Raw genomic sequence first — 20,010 nt, 5'->3', positions numbered from 1 at the left:
CCAATTTGCAACTCCCCACAACACCAGGGTGAATCGCACAAACAGTTTTGAGCAAAGACGCTAGACACAGAAGTAGACTTGTTATATGGTGCCGTTTATCTAAAGCACAAAAACAGACCCAACTAATCTTTGCTGTTGGAGCACGGTACTGGCACAAAAACAGACACACAGATCAATGGAACAGAATCAAGAGCCCAGAAATAAACCCACACGTCTATGGACAGCTAATTTTCAGCAAGGGAGCCAAGAACATACAATGGAGAAAGGAAAGTCTCTTCAATAAATGGTGTTGCAAAAACTGGAAAGCCATATGCAAAAAAATTAAAGTAGATCATTATCTTACATCATACACAAAAATTAACTCAAAATGGATTAAAGACTTGAATGTAAGACCTGCAAACGTGAAAATTCTAGAAGAAAACAGAGGAAGTATGCTCCTCGACATCAGTCTTAGCAACATATTTTCAACTACCATGTCTGACCGGGCAAGGGAAACAATAGAAAAAATAAGCAAATGAGACTACATCAAACTAAAAAGCTTCTGCACAGCAAAGGAAACCCTCAACAAAATGAAAAGACAACCTAAAAATTGGGAGAAGCTATTTGCAAACCATAGATCTGATAAGGGGTTAATATTCAAAATATATAAAGAACTCATACTTCTCAACATCATAAAAACTAACAACTCAATGAAAAAATGGGCAAAAGACTGGAGCAGACATTTCTCCAAAGAAGATATACAGATGGCTAACAGGCATATGAAAAGACATTCAACATCATTAACTATTAGGGAAATGCAAATCAAAACTATGAGATATCACCTCACTCCCGTCAGAATGGCTATAATTAACAAAACAGGAAACAAGTGTTGGAGAGGATGAAGGGAGAAAGGAACTCTCATAGACCGCTGCTGGGAGTTCAAACTGGTGCAGCCACTATGGAAAACAGTATGGAGATGCCTCAAAAAAATGAAGAATAGAACTACCATATGATCCAGCTGTTCCACTGCTGGGTATTTATCCAAAGAACATGACAACACACATGCATAAAGATACATGCACCCTTGCGTTCATTGCTGCATTATTCACAATAGCCAAGACTTGGAAGCAACCTAAGTGCCCATCAAGGGATGAATGGAGAAAGAAGATGTGGTATATATACACAATGGAATACTACTCAGCCATAAGAAACAGTGAAATCCAGCCATTTGTGACAACACGGATGGACCTTGAGGGTATTATGCTAAGCGAAATAAGTCAGAGGGAGAAGGTCAAATATCGTATGATCTGCCTCATAAGTAGAAGATAAAAACAACAAACAAACATAGAGACAGAGATTGGATTGGTGGTTACAAGTGGGAAAGGGAGGAGGGCAAAACAGATGATTGGGCACATGTGTGTGGTGATGGATTGTAATTAGTCTTTGGCTAGTGAACGTGATGTAGTCTATGCAGAAATACAAGTATAATGATCTACACCTGAAATTTACATAATGTTACAAACCAATGTTACAGCAATAAAAAAAAACTGCTGTTTGAAGTTAGAGCAGTGATTATGCTTTGTTTGGGGGGCATGGTTCATGACTGGAAGAGAGTCTGAGGGAGTTTGGGGGATCTTCTAAGGTTCTATTTTTTGATCTGGGTAGTGGTTACATGGATATGCTCAGTTTGTGAAAATTCATCAGGCTACTCCCCATGACATGCACTTTTCTGTGTGTGTATTATATTTCAAGAAAAGTTTAAAAAATGATGTTGGCTTGTAAGAAATCACTTTGAAAATACACGAATGCTGAATTTTTCTTCTTAATGCGAGTTGCAAAACAATTTGTACTGTACCATATGGCCCCATTTGTGTAAGTAAATAAATATATTAATTTACAACATTAGTGGTAGATTATTCTGGGTAGTAGGTTTGAGACATTTTTAAATCTTTATTCACCTATAAATAATCTACAATGAACATGCATTGTTTGTATGCTTGGGCAAAAAAAACGTTACTACAAATTTAATTTTTAAAAACTGTGTCCATCTCTGGAGAAACTCTGCAGGTTTGGACCTGGGAGTGGAAACGTGATCTCTGTGTTGTTGGAAGACCGGCCTGGGGTGAGACTTGATTGAATGTTCTTAGGGGACCAGCCGTCCCAAGCGTTATAAGATAACAATTATCGTGCTGAAGTGTTCTATCTTGGTCTTGCCGTGATTGGGTTCTTTAGGTATCATTCCATTGCTTGATTTGATATGTTCATGGAACATTTCTGAACACCTGTGCTCTTGGCAGGGGCTGCCCTGCATCAGTGATGCAGTTCCCAGTGCTCGTCAAAGCCTGGTGCCAGGGCTAATGGCAAAGCAAACGGTGTTGTCTAATCTTTCTGCCAGGCCCGTCCAGCACCACGAGATTATGTGGCTTCCCTGCTGGTGGCCATGGGTCAGCCTTGACTGACGATCAGTCCTCATGGAGAACACCTGGCCCTGGAGTCAGGACTCCACTTTCCCTCACAGAGGTCCTCTGGGGACAGGCAGAATGGCTTCTCTGAGTCCCCCTGGGATGGAGACTGTGGCCATCATGAAACGTCCACCTCACACTCTAACCAATGGACAGAAACCAGGTGGACGTGTGTGAAAACAGAGCCTGGCCCAGGACAAGAGCCTCCCAAGACCAGAGCCTTCTGTGATGCAGCTTCTAGTCCCTCCCGTGTCCCTAGGTTGTTATGTGAACCGGAGCTGATAGCTTAACTCTTCTGAACAGTGTCAATGAGACATTGCAGGGCTAATACTCTTTTTTGTTGTTGTTGTTGTTGTTGTTGTTGTGAGGGACATAAGCCCTGAGCTAACATCTGTGCTAATCCTCCTCTTTTTGCTGAGGAAGACCGGCTCTGAGCTAACATCTATTGCCAATCCTCCTCCATTTTTCCTTCCCCAAAGCCCCAGTAGATAGTTGCACATCCTTCTAGTTGCTATAAGTGGGACGCGGCCTCAGCATGGCCGGAGAAGCGGTGCGTCGGTGCGCGCCCGGGATCCGAACCTGGGCCACCAGTAGCGAAGCGTGCACACTTAACTGCTAAGCCACCGGGCCAGCCCAGGAATAATGCTCTTTTAATAGATCGTGTATCTCAAAGCACTCAGAAGAGCATGAAGAGTTATGGAAATGCCTTGTCGTGTAGATGGAGTTTGCAGAGAAGCAGAGCAATGATATCAACTCCCTCCTTCTCAGATCACACACATGGCCTGAGCCGAAATCCACAGTGCAGTGCATGGAAATGGCCCTGGTAAAGAGCAGGAGGCATCCAGGTGGATCTTAGTGGAGTTTTCTAGAGGTTTCTAGCCCTCTATTACTTCACTACTGCTGATGACAAAATAACAGAATTTAGCAACTTGAAACAACTCACACGTGTCATCTCAAAGATTTGTGGGTCAGAAGTCCAGTGTGGCTGGGTCCTCTGTTTCAGGACCACTCACAAGGCTGCAGTCAAGGGGTCAGGCAGGGACGTGGTCTCATCTGAGGCTGGACTGGAGAAGGGTCCACTTCCAAGCTCACATGGTTGTTGGCAGGATTCAGTTCCTTGCAGATTGTCAGACTAGGGGCCTCAGTTCCTCACCGGCTGTTGGCTGGAGGCACCCTCTTTCCTTGCCATGTGGGCCTCTCCATAGGGTTGCTTGTTTCATCAGAGCCTGCAAGATAGAAACTCTACACAAAGAGTCTGCTGGCAACGCAGAAGTGACAATCTCATATAATGTAATAACAAAAGTGACATCCCATCTGCTTTGCCATGCCCTCTTGGTTAGAAGCTAGTCACAGGTTCTGCGCAGGTTCACGGGGGGCATATTACAAGGGGCGTGGATATCAGGAGGAAAGAATAAATGGGGGCCATCGTAGAGTCTCCTATAAGCGTAGACTGGGTGCCACCAAGCATGTCAGCCTCCCCCAGTGTGTTAAAATCTCTAATGTTTGAAGTCAATTACCTTCACCAATCCAAGAGCTTCCCACTAGTGTGATCTAAAGAAACATCTGATAGGGAAGGAGAGATTACTATAGATTTGTGACCCTACTCTGATCCACATTCCCAAGCTGCTCTTAACTAAGCCAGCCTTACATGGGATTAATTAAAATACCATGTTGAACACTTCCACGCACCATATAATTCATTGAGGGAGATGAAAGATGAATAAAACACACATCATGTTCTTCATGGTTCGTTCTCCACATCTCAATCCTGAGGGTTCCCTGACTCACCCTATACCCCCAATCACACTTCTTTTCATTTCCAAGTTGAAAATTATGCACCAAAGACTCGGTCCTTCTTTCTTTCCAAGAAAAATTATTATGAATGGTTTCAGATATGCAGAACATATATATACATACAATATACAGAATAATGATGAGCCCCCACGTACCCACACCCAGCTAAAACACTGAAACCTTTGAAGATCCTGATGACCGCCCCCAATATGCCCTTCCTTCCCCCCAACTTTGTGGTACCCTTCAGCCAGGGATCTCCATCCGGTGCTCCCAGGACTTAAGCAGGCATTTTCAGGACGATGAGCTCCTCCACAGAAGAGCTGAAATCCCCCCAAACGTGGGAGTGTAGATCAAGGAGACAGGCTCAAGGCGGGGGGGAAAGAGAGAGGAGAGGAAGATGTGAACCAAAAGATGTGAACGTGGAAAATAGAGGGCAAGGATCCACATTTACAGCAGTAAGATGTCGTAGCGAGTGAGTTTGAAATACGAATGTGCTTTGTACTAACCACCACTGGTCCTGAACTTGATCCACTCTGCTCACCACTCCAAGCTCACCCAGAGCACTGGGGGAAATTTGGAGCTTTTATGGAATCTGTGTCTTCTGATGCTGGAAAAATCAGGCGTGACCCAGGAAATCTGATTTCAGAGTAGGACTCACAGATAGGGCTGACTACCGGTTGGTCATGTCCCTCCCACATATCACCCTCCTCCACAATTCCTGAATCAGTTTTCACTCCACTTTTTCCACTAAATAAACTCTATAAAGTCGACAATACAATGGATTGGTAAGCATCTTCCATCAAGAAGACAATCTTTCTGAGTCATTCACCCACTACTATGAATTTACCCAGACTGCTTTGCTCCATTGCAGTTGATTCAGCCAAGTCTGGAGCATGGAGCACCTGGGAGAGCCAGACCCAGGTGGGATCTGAAAGGTGGAGGCTTCCAGCAACCTGAGAGCGTGGGAGAGGAGCAGTAGGAACAGAAGGGGTGCAGAAAGTGAGGGGAATGGATTCCATTGACAAACCCAGCTTCTTTCAGGTTGGCTTCCTCAGGTTGGCTGGGAGGCTAGTTAGATACCCGACAACCTCACGTAATGACATTTCTGTGGGGAAATGTGTCCTGAGTCCCAAATCACTGACCTACGAGTGTGCTTTGGGTTAGCCACTACACAAACATGGTTCATCGCTAAGTGGAGAGTGGCTCTCCAAGCACCCCAGCCATCTGTCCTACAGGGACAAATCGGGGTACACTGAGCTCCTTTGACAGCTGTTCAATGTTAAGTTTAATTTTGTCAAAATACTCATCTTGTCAAGTTCTCATGCAGGCCCCTTTCATTCTTTGGGAAATAAGCCATGACTCCATGGCTCACTCTCTGCAGGTCCATCCTAACCATGGGATGTGGTTGCAATGGAAGCTGCTCAACTGGAAACTTCTCAGAACATGGCGCAGGGGCGGGGACAATCTTATCGGGAACTCTTCTGTTTGGGGTCAAGATAACAGGTGACGTTTGGAGGCTGATAAGGCCGATTCCCGAGGACTTGTGCTGTATATAAGGAGCAGCTCCTGCCTGCTGCTGTTCGCCTTCCACCCATCTTCCCCTCTCTGGAGACTTGGGACCCAGGAAGAACCATGAAGTGGCTGCTGCTGCTCAGCTTGGTGGCGCTCTCTGAGTGCCTTATCTACAAGTGAGTGTGGGGGACACGGGGCACGGAGAACAGCTTCCGAGGGGCTGCGTCCCTTCACTGTCACACTGTCACACTGTCTTTCTTTATTTTTTCTTCTTGCCTTCTACCTTCATACGACTCCTCGCTCTCTTCCACTCTCTTGAATCTCCTTTCTTGTCTCTCTCTCTGCCCTTTTGGAGAGGTGGAACTGCAGACATCGTTAGCAGCCCAGGACCTCAGGTCCAGCCTGGGTTTGGGTCCAGCTCCATCACTGGCCCGGGCGATTTTGGGCAACAACTGAACCTCTTTGCAGTAGTGTAGAAAAATGGGAGCATCTCCCCTCTTGACTTCCTTCCTTCTTCCTCTCTTGGAGCAGCTTCCTTTACCTCAGGACCTTCCATAACTCCCCATGAGCAGACTCCTTCCCTAATTAGACTTCCTCCTCCAAACCATCCCATTTGCAAATGCTCTGCCACAGGGTTCCACTTGTCAGAAAGAAGTCCTGGAGGAAGAACCTGGTTGAGCATGGCCTGCTGGAGGAGTTCCTGAAGACGCATCCCCGCAACCTAGCCAGCAAGTACCTCCCCAAGGAGGATGCCACCTTGGCATACACCCAGTCCCTGGAGAACTACTTGGATGTGAGTGCATGGGCAGGTGGAGGGGAAGCGGCACCGAGGACTCGGCCTAAAGGAGAAAGGGGTTCCGGGGGTTTTGAAGGATGGACCAGGGCTCTGAGCCCCCAGGCAGTAATGCCGGGGTCTGCTCCCTGGATCTCACAGGCACAGGGAAGGCAGGAAAACTCACATTTAGACATGTTTCTTTCATTCATTTCTTCATTCATTCATTCATTCAGTGTTCATGTATGCAGAGCACCTCCTTAGTGTCAGGCACTGTGCTGGGCCCAGGCGAGGCAGCTGGGAAGAAAAGCAGGCACAGCCCCTGCCCTCATGGGGCTCACTGTCTAGTAAGGAGAGACAGACAATCATCATTGAGCCTCACCATCCATGAAAAGTACAGCCAGGCCGAAGGCTATGCAGTGAAGGTGACACTGTAAGGGGGTGGCAGGTGGCGGGCAGGGACACCTCCCCAGGGCAATGAAGGAGAAGGGGGGGTCCTGGACAGGAGAGAGTCCCAGAGAACAGGACGGCTTGTGCCAGACCCTGGGACAGCAGGGAGCAGTGTGCATTTGAGGAAAGGAGGACCGTGTTCTGGGAGAGGAGAGAGGGAGGGAGGGAGGAACAGAGAGAGGCCTGAGGGAGGGGTGGGTGGAGCCAGAGCAGAGTCTTTGAGGAGGGTCTGCATCCTCATTGCCACTGAGTCATCTTAACCGGGGGGTTGACATGATCAGTGTGGAGTCTCAGGAAGATCTCTCACTGTTCTATTTGGGACCCAAAGGCAATGCCCTGCCCATCGGCAGATATTGTGTGTCCCTGTGTGAATGGCACAGGGCCAACGGTAGGAAGCAATGTTGTCTATCGTTAAGAGCGTAACCTATGAAATCTGCCAGACCCAGTGCAAATCTGGGCTCTAACCCTCTGAGCCTCGTGACCTTGGGCAAGTCATTTAAATTCTCTGAGTGAGCCTCAATTTCCTCGTCTTTCACACGGAACCACGAATACCTACCTTCAGAGGGTTGTTTCGAGTAATAAATGCAATAATATTTTTTTGGAGGGCGTTAGCACATGGCCCAACTCTTGGTAAGAGCTTGGTAAAGTTACCCCATTATTCACTTAACAAATATTTAGGGAGCATCTAGTATGTGCCAGAGGCTCTGTGCAAGGAGCTGAGGAAACAGTGATGAAGAAGCACAGTTCCTGGAGCTTCTATTAGAGAGAAGAAGGCAAATAAGAGACAAATAAACAAGTATGCATGACAATGTCACATAATGAGACGTGAGGCAAAGGAAAATTGATTAATTAGAGTAACGGGAAGAGGAGGAATGGGGGAAGGGCAAATTTAGATGAAGTGGTCAGGGAGGGCCTCTTGGTGGAGGTGATGTTTGACTAGAGCTCTGAATGACTGAGGAGGAGGAGCCAGCCAAGGATAGATGCAGAATTAACATTTTCCTAGCACAAAGAATAGCAAGTGGAAAGGCCCTGAGATGGGAATGAGCTTGTCGGCATCAAAGAATATCCAGACCAGTGCGGCTAGAACAGCTGAAAAGGGAGACAGGGCTGCCATTAAGAATAAAAATCCAGGGCCGGCCCTGTGGCTTGGTGGTTAAGTGCGCGCGCTGCGATGCTGGCGGCCCGGGTTCGGATCCCGGGTGCGCATCGAGGCACCATTTCTCCATCCATCCTGAGGCCGAGTCCCACATACAGCAACTAGAAGGGTGTGCAGCTATGACATACAACTATCTACTGGGGCTTTGGGGGGAAAAAAATAAAATAAATTTTAAAAAAATCTAAAAAAAAAGAATAAAAATCCTGACAACGTCCTTTCTCAAAGCCTTGTGTACACACCTCGCTTTAGGAACAAGTTATCTCCAGAGGTTTCCATCTTTAGGTGACTTCTTTATCTCCAGATCGATAATTTACTGAATGAGCATATAAGCACTACTCTGCTGGGTGCTATAAGGTTCGATCCTGTCCTCTGAGATGGTGTGTTCTCTAGGATGGCAAGACTAAGACACTCAAGAGGAGACAGTATATTTTTATTAGCTGTTAATGGTGCTTAGAAGAGAACAGTCAGAGGCTACCAGGGATGCAATCAGGGAGGACTTCAAGTAGGAGAGGAGGCCAGGCTGCGCCTTGAAGGACAGAAGCATTGGACAGGGAGAGAAAGCCAAGGAGAGCAGTGAGGGCAGGTGAGCTGAAGAGAAGCCCCAGCGGAGGCCCTCCTCCCTGGGATCCCCAGGATGGGGAGTGACCTGTGTCATCCCCACCCCGCAGGAGGAGTACTTTGGCACCATTGGCATCGGAACCCCCGCTCAGGATTTCACCGTCATCTTTGACACCGGCTCCTCCAACCTGTGGGTGCCCTCCACCTACTGCCACAGTCTTGCCTGCTGTGAGTGCCTGGTGCTGCCCAGGGCCCCCGGCACCCACTCACCTGGGAGCCCTTTCAAATAGGTCTGATTTCAAGCTGCTGGAGTCCCTCAGGGATTCTCTCAACCGGCTCTTCCTGAATACAGGTGTGCCCAGCACTGGGCTTAGGTGTCCCGGGGATACAGCGGGAATCACGCAGGGTCCCTGCGCCCAACAGGTTCAGTCTAATGGCAGCGAGCAGCTCTTCTGAATAAACACCGCCCAGGGGAGAAGAGGGGCCCAAAGCGAGCCAGGGCTAAAGGGCTACAGCACCGCCAGCTGGGACACGAGCCTGACATGAGAACGTGGCTCAAAATCATGACTGAGCTGATGATCTCACCTTGAAAAACAATCATCGGTTTACTGAAGAAAGGACTTTGTCATTGGAAGTCATGGACAGCATTGCAAATTCCTTCCTCTTCCAGGTTTCTTTGTCCCAACTTTTTTCTTCCTCTTTTTCACCTTGAGGAGGATTTGCCTTGAGCTGACATCTCTGCCAATCTTCCTCTGTTTTGTACGTGAGATGCCACCACAGCATGTGGCGGTGTGTTGTCATGAGTGGTATGTGGGTCCACGCCCTGGATCTGGGCCTGCAAACCGAGGACCGCTGAAGCAGAGCGCTCAAACCTAACCACCGCACCCCCGGGCTGGCCCCCTGTGCCAGCTTTTTAGCCTGACTTTTTATTCAGAGGCGGAGCCCGTGGAATCCTCCCCTCCATCACCTGAGCTGTAACATTGTAAAGCTGTGACCGTGACATTGCAGCTCTAACGTGGGCTGTACACAGGGTGCTGTGAAGGTGCTCATCCCCATGGGCAGCCCTTGGCCTGCTCTGCTCAGTGCTTGTCTGGGGGCCTTGGGAGGACCGTGGGGTTGGCTGGGGACTTTCATCAGGGAGATGGTCCCAATTGGTCCACCCAGACAGGAATGGAACCTGGGAATGCTTGGGCTCCACAGTCTGGGGAAAAGGTCGCATTTCTCCTCCAAAACCCCACCCAGAACCACGGCAGCCCACCCCAGAAAGACATCCCCAGCCAGGGTTCTCCCTCGGCTTTTGGAGGTTGACGATGTCACTTCTTGTCCTCACAGATGACCACAAGCGCTTTGACCCTGAGAAGTCCTCCACCTACGAGGCCACCAGCGAGACTATCTCCATCACCTATGGCACCGGCAGCATGACAGGCATCCTCGGATACGACACTGTCAAGGTGAGCACCTGCTGGCTCACCACCCATCCTGCCTAGCCCTAGGGCCAGCTTCTGGGGACTGTGGAGGCCACAGTGTACCCCCCAGAATCAGCTCATTCAAGCAATACAGGTCTCAGCAATGGTGAAAGTAACCTGATTGGGGAGGGGGATGTTGAAGTGGCCGAGATGTCACAGACATTTCTAGGTGGGCCAGTCGTGGGTAAGGGGGTGGGAGGTCTGGAGCCAATAGCAGACCTCGGCCCCACCCGAGCTGCATGCTGTAGAGTCGGGAGAAGGTAGGAAAAGGCTCAGTTCTCTTTTAGCAGCTCCTCGCCTTTCTTCTCCCTCCACCTGCAGGCTCCCCTCAGTCATAAAAGCCCACAGCACCCCCACCCTTCCAGTGCTGGGCAGGGGTCAAGGGCTCTGATTGCCTGGGGTCTGCTTTGCATCCAATCATCAGAAACATGAACACACAGTGCCCATCTGTTCTGCAGCCAATTCTCACAACAAGTCGCAGACTGCGGCCTTTTGGAGATCAGTCACAATGGTTGCTTCCAGCAGAATAACAAGCATTTCCACAGATGATCTGTCTCCCCTCCTTCCAACCTGACGCCCTGAAACCTGAGTCCTATAGGAAATGAACCAGGGACGCTCTGGGCCCAGGGCTGGCGCCCCGCAGGGCTCAGTCAACACAAGCTGATTGTGAACGTTTTGTTCCCCCCACTCAGGTTGGAGGCATTGAGGACACCAAGCAGATCTTCGGCCTGAGCGAGAAAGAGCCCAGCCTTTTCCTGATCTTGGCTCCCTTCGATGGCATCCTGGGTCTGGCCTACCCCAGCATCTCCGCCTCTGATGCCACACCTGTCTTTGACAACATATGGGACCAAGGGCTGATTTCTGAAGACCTCTTCTCCGTCTACTTGAGCTCGTAAGTCGGCTGGGGAGGTCACAATTACCTGGTCCAGGAGAGGGCTATCCAGGGCTGGGTGGGGTAGAGAGGGTCTTTGTCAGCAAGAGATTTAGAAGGGCAATGTCTAAGGCTTGAGAGGTTTAGCTTTGCAGATATTGGTGCGAAATCTCTCTCTGATGAACCATGTTCATCCATCTTATTTTACCAGCGTGAGTCTTGGTCACCTTGACTTACACAACTCAAATTGTCATTAGTCATTTGCTCTCCAGCGCCATCCCCTCATCGTTGCCCCCCGTAGGACCACCGTTTAAAATGAATCCCCTTAAAACAGGGGTCCAAATTCCATAGCAATGAAAAAATGATTTGATTGGGACTTGTGTCTTAAGCAATGAAATTTTTAAATGATGAACGCAAGTTTCTGTCATTCGTTAACAAAATCTAGCTTCCAGTTGTGACTATGAGTCAATTCTAAGAATGAATAAAGGAGAAACCTAATGTTGGCTTTAGATGAGTTGAGGATTATGCAGGAATATCGGAGGGTGTCATCAGTTTTCCCGAGACACGCAACTTTCCTCTGATGCTCTCATCCTCTTTTGAAGCCATTTGTCATTGTTGATGTTTTTCTTCAGTTGTTAACTGATCTGCCATAAGGTCACTGTGTCACACTGTACTGTCAGAGCTTCAGATGTTTACAGGAAAGTTAATCTCTGGACTATTTTATCTGCGGCCAGTTCCTTGGTGATTAATTTCCTTTTCTTTTTCTTTTTTTGGGGGCGGGGGGAGTGGTACAGACATATCTTCGCTTTTTTTAATTGTAGTAACATTGGCTTATAACAACATACAAATTTGAGGTGTACATCATTATATTTCCATTTCTCTGTGTATTACATCATGTTCACCACCCAAAGACTAATTACAATCCATCACCATATACGTGTGCCTAATCACATCTATCACCCTCTTCCCTCCCACCTTCCCCTCTGGTAATCACCAATCCAATCTCTGTCTCTATGTGATTATTTGTTGTTGTTTTTATCTTCTATTTACCAGTGAGATCATACCGTACTTGCCTTTCTCCCTCTGACTTATTTCATTTAGCATAATACCCTCAAGGTCCGTCATGTTGTCACAAATGGCCAGATTTCATCATTTCTTATGGCCAAGTAGTATTCCATTGTGTACGTATACCACATTTTCCTTATCCATTTATCCCTTGATGGGCACCTAGGATGCTTCCAAGTCTTGGCTATTGTGAATAACGCTGCAATGCACATAGGGGTGCATGTATCTTTATGCATTCATTTTTTCGTGTTTTTCGGATAAATACCCAGCAGTGGAATAGCTAGATCTTATTAGTTCTATTCTTAATAGTTTGAAGAATCTCCATAGTGTTTTCCATAGTGGCTGCACCAGTATGCACTCCCACCAGCAGTGTATGACAGTTCCCTTCTCTCCACATCCTCTCCAACGCTTGTTATTTCCAGTCTTGGTAACTATAGCCATTCTGATGGGAGTGAGGTGATAACATCACTGTAGTTTTGATTTGCATTTCCCTGGTAGTTAATGATGTTGAACATCTTTTCATGTGCCTGTTGGCCAACTGTATATCATCTTTAGAGAAATGTCTGCTCAAAACTTTTGCCCATTTTGTAATTGGGTGGTTAGGTTTTTTTGTTGAGATGTAGGTGATTAATTCCTTATCATCATCCACATTCGCTTCCCTATCTAAACCAAAACTGCAGAGATTCAGAAAGAGAATATCCCAGTAACAGAGAAGAAATTTACAACAGAAGTCATATACAACAGGAGGGCTCTTTTATCCTCTTGGTCACTTAATAGTCAAGTCGGCTCCTAAACATCATCTGCCTTTATGGATACATAGATATTTCATGGGGGCCGTCGTATCTCGCCAATAGCTCAGGGTTTCTTAATCTCAGCACTAGGGAGATTCTGAAGAGATAATTCCTTGCTGTTGGGGGTGGTCCTGTGCATCGTAGGATGTTTACCAGCCTCTCTGGCCTCTACCTACTAGACAGCAGTGGCACTCCCTCCCCCACCCAATCATGACAATCAACACTGTCCCCAGACATTGGCTAATGTCCCCTGGGGGCAAAACTGCCCCTGGCTGAGAACCAGAGAACTATACTATCAAGTCCTTAAGAGCAAACACTGTCACACATTCACAACTATTGAGGTTTCCACAGCAACGAGAGTGAGCATGTGATGAAAATGACACTCTGGAACCAGAAAGACCTGGGTTCTAATCCTGGTTCTGGCTCTCCCTGCCTGTGTGAACTTGGGCAATCTCCTCACTTCTCTGAGCCTGAGTTTCCTCACTGTAAAGTGGAAATTGTAATCATAGTGACCACTATATGGGCCTCGGTGTGAGGATGAAAAGAAACTCTGTGACACACACTCCATGCAGCCCCTGGTGCTGGCAAAAGCCCAACCAAGGGCAGCCCTAGGATGCACACAGTAAGTAGTGTACAGTTGAATGAGTGAATTCCTGTCATTCCCCCCACTTTCCTTAGCGATGACGAGAGCGGCAGCGTGGTGATACTTGGTGGCATTGATTCTTCTTACTACACTGGAAGCCTGCACTGGGTGCCTGTTTCTGTGGAGGGTTACTGGCAGATCACCGTGGACAGGTGAGGTCACCACAGATGGGCACTGTCCTGGCATGGCCCCCAGATCTCATTTCTTTCTAGACTCAAAGTTAACTAAGCTTTCCAGAATCCCCCTGCAACAGCCAGCACAGGGAAATGGACCCCAAGAGGGGAAGCTGGGAGTTGGCCAAGCCAGAGAGACCTGGAGAAAGCCAGCTCCCTGGAGGAGTAGAGCTGTCTGGGACCCCAGATGCTCTGCAAGGATGAAACATCCACTTTCCCTCTGGTCCAGGAGACAGGACACCAGCATCCCCAGGGAGAGTTGGATGATCCACCCGTCCACACCTCTTGACATTTAGGGGACCTGTGAACAGACACACGCTCCTTCCACTCTAGGAAACTTGTCACTTTCAGTCTAGGGACAGGGCAAAAGGGCTGAGAAGTTGTTTCACCCCATTCCTTCCCACCTTCCCCTTCTGGGCCTGCCCCTCCTCCAGGCAGCCTCATTCGCCAGCTGTTCCTTCCCTGTCTGGCTGTTAGGGTGACTCTAGGTTTGCCGAGGAGTGAGCAGTTTCCCAAGATCAAGACTTTCAGTACCAAATCCAGGACAGTCCTGGGCAACCAAGGACTCCAGGTGCACTCACGACTGCCTCAGCCATGCTAAAACTCCCACCTCTGCCTCTGCGCCTCTTGTCTCCATCCCTCCTTGCATGCCTTCCCCTCTGCCTGGGATGTCCTCCTCCAGCTCTTCACCTCCTTGGCAAGCTCCGGCTCTCTGCTTCCTTGTGAAGCCTTCCCTGGTTGCTCCCTGCCACCATCAGCCTCACCCTGGATTGTGTTTCTGTTCCCCTGTCCTGTGCCCTGTTCATGCGGCTCATCCTCGATCATAACTTATGTTTCCAGCTAGACTGCGAGCTCCCTGCAGCCAGAAACTGTGTGGCTGCCTCGTTTGGCATCTCATCTCCCATGCCTAGCTCAGAGCAGGCAGTCAATAAAGACTTGTTGTGTAATGAATGCATGAATGAACGAGTGCTGGAAGGAGACAATCTGAAATTTTATGTATTGTCCAATGGATGGGTAGGAGGGACCCGCTGGGGTTGCTCTGTTCCTCCTTGGGGAGATATAACCCCTGCGGGCTCAGAGAACCCTTCCTTGCATCTCGCCCTCAGCATCAGCATGAATGGAGAGACCATCGCTTGCAGCGGGGGCTGCCAGGCTGTTGTTGACACTGGCACCTCTCTGCTGGCTGGCCCAACCTCTGCCATTGACAATATCCAGAGCGACATTGGAGCCAAAGTGGACTTACTTGGCGAGGTAAGTCCAGCCTTGACTGTCCCGTTCTAGACCCAGGTGGTGGGTCTGCCATGCAGAAGGAATGCAATCTCTCCTGACCCTCTCTCATTCCAGGGGGTGATCAGCTGCTCAGCCATCGACAGCCTGCCCGACATTGTCTTCACCATCAATGGCGTCGAGTTCCCTCTGCCTGCCAGTGCCTACATCCTGGAGGTAAGGGGGCTCTGGGCCTCCCACCTAGATGTGCCTCCATAGAATGTGGCCACATACTCCCCCTTTGCACAAGAGAATGTGCACCTCCACAAGCTGAAGCTGACATCTGCTCTGGACAGTAGCCAGAGAAAAACAATCTCCTCAAAGTAAATGCAGGAAAGAGAGTTTGGATGCAGCACCCACCAGGGGATAAGGGAGGTAAATACTGACAGCATCAAAAGGGGATGTCTAGTTGGACCCCTGAGCCTAGCTCAGGTTCTCAATTACCAGGCCATTGCTTCTGAGCCCACTGCAGCCTCTCTCAGCCTCAATTTCCTCCTCTGAGAGCTACAGCTTTCCCCAGGCTCAGAGTGTCGGGGGGAGGCATGTGATCTTGACCACATCAACACAACAAGAGTTGGGCAAATGGCGATCCTAACGTCCACGTGGTCGGAGCTTATGAGGCTCCCACTTTCTCTACAAAGTACAAATCTTTAGTCAAAGGAGCCACAGGCAAACTCCTTGCCATCTATTATAATGCCAGGCAAAAATTTCATTTTGCCAGTCGGTAAATGTTATTCAGCAAGACATACTGATGACCAGGCAGCTCCCCCAGTGATGCTGATTCATTAGTAGGGTATTAGTCCTGAACTTTGTTGGGAGGATACAAAGCACCCCAGGTGAATCTGATTTTCATCCGAGGTTGAGGGCCAGTGACCCAGTGGATGAAAGGAACTGACAGCTTGCCACTGGAGGGATCAGAATGATCAGAAAAGCCTGTGTCACCGGGGCGTCCAAAATCCTCAGGACAGCTGAGTTCCCCTAAACCCTTTAGCTCCAGTGCTGATGTCAGGGGTTGTGCGTCTGCCAGAAACACTGGAGAATGTCTAGTGATCCCTGGAAACTGAGAGTTTAGTGAACAGCTTACACAGGCAGACCCCAGGCAGGAAGTGCCTCCTCATGTCCCTACAGTGGACTGTGGTCCTTGATGCTGATCCCCGTTGCCTGTCACCACTGAGTCTGGGTCCCAAGTCCGGTTTTATCCTCCTTTTCTACAGGAGGATGAGAGCTGCATCAGCGGCTTTGAGGGCGTGGACCTCGACACCAGCTCTGGAGAGCTCTGGATCCTGGGTGACGTCTTCATCCGCCGGTACTACACCGTCTTCGACAGAGCCAACAACCGCGTCGGCCTGGCTTCCGTGGCCTAAGCCTGAGTCTTTCTGGCCACTTCCCAGAAACATCCGGCCTCAGTCACGTGCCCTCTCTAGATGTTCGTAATTCTCCTGATTGTTCTTCCTATGGGATACTGGAGGTGGGATCTTGGCCCTGTTCCCTCTCATACCAATCACGTAGAATAAAAGCATAACCTTCTGCAAAATGTTTTGTCGAGTTGTTTCTCTTTTTCCTTATTTCTCCTTCACCTCACTGGGTCAAAACACCAGGGCCGGGGTGGGTGCAGAAATGACTTTTTGGACAGGACCCAACAAGGGACAGTGGCAGCACTCACTTCCTAATAGAGCCAGGAAGACAAATGGTCCTCAGCAGGTCTGGCTGGGAGCATCATGTGAAGACGTGGGGACCACAAATGCCTGCCCCATGGTCCCCTCATAGAATCAGGCCCCTAAGTTCTTGGTTGAGGGAGGCAACTTCTCATTTCTCCCAAAGCCAATAAGAGATCAGGAGAAAAGGAAAGAGATCAGGGGAGGTCTCCACTAATGGTCACATTCCTAAGTAGGCCTGGCAGACAGTAACGTCACCAGAGAGGTGACAGAAGCTGACACCCCAAAATCTCCCCAGGTGCTCTCTGGGATTAGCCGGTTGACCAAGACTAACACCTGAGACTCTCTCCACAAGCTGGTGCAAGACACTGAACTGACCTGTTTCCCCATCAATAATTAAAGAGGATGGTGCTCCAGTTCCCTGAGCATTGTGACTTTGGGAGAGAAGCAGCTGAGCATGCCCCGTAGCAAACAGGAACTATTTAGAGCAGTGTTTCTCAGAGTGACGTTGGTAGCAAGATGTTTAATGGCAAAAAGAGTTTCAAAATAAGCATGGAACATGCTGCTTTCCAGGCCCTTCTTCAAGGTTCACAAGGCACCTTTCCCGATCAAAGGCTCTGACAAGTCCTGCCACAAATGGATATGTTTCACTTTAAGTCAGCTTAGTTGGATCCCAGTTCCTCATTTGCTGGTAAACCTATTACACTGTGCTCCTGGGCACCCACAGTGGGAAAATTCCCATAGCTCCTGCCTCTGCCCACAGCTGGATTCCAGACAGCCCTCTGGAGACACTGGCCTCAGGGCTGCTGCCCGGTCCCCCAGCTGAGAGGGAGTAACTTTGGGGAGCTCAGAACAAGACGGCTTTGGAAAGTCTTATGACATCATCCACCAATTTGTCATTTATCACTCTCAAATATGAGATGTTGGACTCTAGAGAGGGGAGTGGTGAATCCCACCAGCCCATGACCCAGGTCTCCCAATGTCACTCATGTCCCCTCTAGCCCATGTTCCCCAGCTGAACAATCTTTTTGAAACATACATTTGATCACATCCCTCCTGTGCTTAAAACCTTTCATTAATGCCTTCCAATTGCACTTTGGGATAAGACAACAAATGTTTGATGCGGCTTCCCAGCCCTGTGTGCTCTGGTGCCTACCTACCTTCCCTGCCTCACCTTGATCCCTCTTAGCCTGAGCTCCCACCACACTGGCCTTCTTCCACCTCCTCAAAAACACAAACCTCCTCTCCAGCCACAGACCTTTGCACACACTGTTCCCTTAGGATTGCTGTTCCTTTTTTCTTGACTCGCTAGGGCCTAGCATCCTGCAGCTCTCAGCTTAAATGTCCTCTCCCTGTGAAGCCTTCCCTGACCACCCTCTCACAGAGCCCTCCCTCCTTTCCTTTATGGCACTTGGCACATCGGTAATCATGCATTCACAGGAGTGCTTGTTCCAGATCCACCAGGGCCAGGACTGTGATCATTTAACTGTTGAAGCCCCGGCAGCAAGAGCAGAGCTGGAACATAGTACAATAAACAATTGTTGACTGAGTGATGAATTCAAGATGACTTATTAAAAAGAAACTACTAGGACAAGATTAGAGAGTGGGTCTGATTTCATGGAGGTCTTGCTCAAGACAGCAGATGGGTCCCTCCCATGCCCACTGACATTCTGTCCCAGCCATATTTGGTCCTGGGACAAACAGGTGGACTTCTCAGGTTTCTGGGGTAGAATTTCATGGTTTCCTGGCTCCTTTGCTGGGTTTGTGTTTCCGACATTTCCCAAGCGCCTCCCATGACCCAAACTGTGTGCCAGGCCTCAGGGAAGCAGACAGGTCTTCCTGGACCCTCCCTGTCCTCCTGGTCCTGGCCACACCCTTCCTCCCTCCCTCTTCTCAGCCCCCGCAGCTGCAGCTCAGCCTCTCCCTACCAGCCCCTCTTCTGCTCCCTCACCCTGGGTTCCTGGATCCAGACAGAATCTAAAATGGCTCCCCACTCAACAGATCATTTGGACTCGAAAACCCTGTGCTAACATCAGCAATCTGCTTTGCTCCACAAGGTAAGATGGATTCACGTTCCTTCTCTACGGTCTCAGGCCTCCTCTCCATTCATCTTTGTCCATTTCCTCAGGGCCTCAGGGGTCGAAGCTCAGCTGATCCATCCTTTCCATTCACCCTTGTCCAGGAGTGTCATTTTCATCTCACAGTTCTCTACTCCACTCATCTCTGGAACCCAGACCCTTCCTGAATGCAGATTCTCACACATTGCTGGTGGATGTGTAAGTCTGTACAACCCCTGAGGAGCACCATTTGGCAATATCCATCAAAATAGGAAATGCATACACTGTTTTACTCAATAACTTCACCTCTGGGAATTTCTTTAAAGATACACTTGCACAAGTGCAAAATGATGTAAGTACGAGGTTATTCTTTGTAGCGTCTTTTCAAAGATGAAGATTTGAAATGACCCAAATGTCCACCCACAGGGGATAGTTGAACAGCTTATGGTGTGTGCATGCGAGGAGAAAATATGCGGCTGTAATAGGGCAAAATGAGTATGCTCGCCAGGTGCTTGGGATGGAAAGATCTTGAGAAGAGATTGCTAAGTGAAAAAGAATAAAACAAACACAGGTGACAACAGGGTCCATGTTATGCTATCTTTGGATTACAAAGAAAGAAGATAAGATGTGCTTGTGTACACATGATTTGCAAATGTTGAACCACTCCTGCTCCCTGGTATAAATCCTACTTGATCATGGTGTATGATCTTTTTAATGTATGGCAGTATTCGGTTTGCCATATTTTGTTGAGGATTTTTGCATCTATGTTCTTCAGGGATATTGGCCTGTAATTTTCCTTCTTTGTGTTGCCCTTGTCTGGCGTTGGGATAAGGGTGATGTGGGTCTCGTCGAATGAGTTAGAAACTGTTCCATCTTCTTCAATTTTTTGGAATAGTATAGAAGGATAAGTATTAAGTCTTCTTTAAATGTTTGGTAGAACTCTCCAGAGAAGCAGTCTGGTGCCTGACTTTTATTTTGGGGGAGGTTTTTGATTACTGTTTCAATCTCTTTACTTGTGATTGATCTATTCAGATTTCCTATTTCTTCTTGGTTGACTTTTGGGAGATTGTATGAGCCTAAGAATTTATCCATTTCTTCTAGATTGCCCAATATGTTGGCTTATACTTTTTCGTAATATTCTCTAATAATCCTTTGTATTTCTGCAGTACCCATTGTAATTTCTCCTCTTTTATTTCTAATTTTATTTATTTGAGCCATCTCTCTTTTTGCTTAGTGAGTCTGGCTAAGGCTTTCTCAATCTTGTTTATCTTCTCGAAGAACCAGCTCTTGGTTCCATTGATCCTCTCTACTGTTTTTTGGGGTTTTTTTGTTTTTTGGTT

At 48.3% G+C, this 20,010-nt stretch overlaps 1 protein-coding gene across 1 annotated transcript; it reads left to right on the top strand.

Moving 5' to 3' along the window:
• Nucleotides 1-5,867: 5,867 nt before the first annotated feature.
• LOC101390175 (pepsin II-1-like) lies at nt 5,868-16,322 on the top strand. The gene is made up of 9 exons (XM_004437444.3): nt 5,868-5,923; nt 6,381-6,540; nt 8,794-8,911; nt 10,016-10,134; nt 10,842-11,041; nt 13,555-13,671; nt 14,799-14,943; nt 15,037-15,135; nt 16,173-16,322. The coding sequence occupies exons 1-9, from the start codon at nt 5,868-5,870 to the stop codon at nt 16,320-16,322; spliced, it is 1,164 nt and encodes a 387-aa protein (XP_004437501.1).
• Nucleotides 16,323-20,010: the final 3,688 nt, after the last annotated feature.

The sequence above is a fragment of the Ceratotherium simum genome, chromosome 34 (genome assembly GCF_057802395.1).
Source record: "Ceratotherium simum simum isolate JZ-2026a chromosome 34, ASM5780239v1, whole genome shotgun sequence".
NCBI classification, from domain to species: Eukaryota; Metazoa; Chordata; class Mammalia; order Perissodactyla; family Rhinocerotidae; genus Ceratotherium; species Ceratotherium simum.
Note: the sequence above shows the minus strand (reverse complement) of the source record. Positions and strands in the feature narration are given on the sequence as shown.

Coding starts and splice junctions, on each gene's coding strand:
- LOC101390175 (XM_004437444.3), top strand. CDS start 5,868: ATGAAGTGGCTGCTGCTGCTCAGCTTGGTGGCGCTCTCTGAGTGCCTT. Junction 11,042..13,554: donor TTCTCCGTCTACTTGAGCTC/GTAAGTCGGCTG, acceptor CACTTTCCTTAG/CGATGACGAGAGCGGCAGCG. Junction 13,672..14,798: donor TGGCAGATCACCGTGGACAG/GTGAGGTCACCA, acceptor TCTCGCCCTCAG/CATCAGCATGAATGGAGAGA.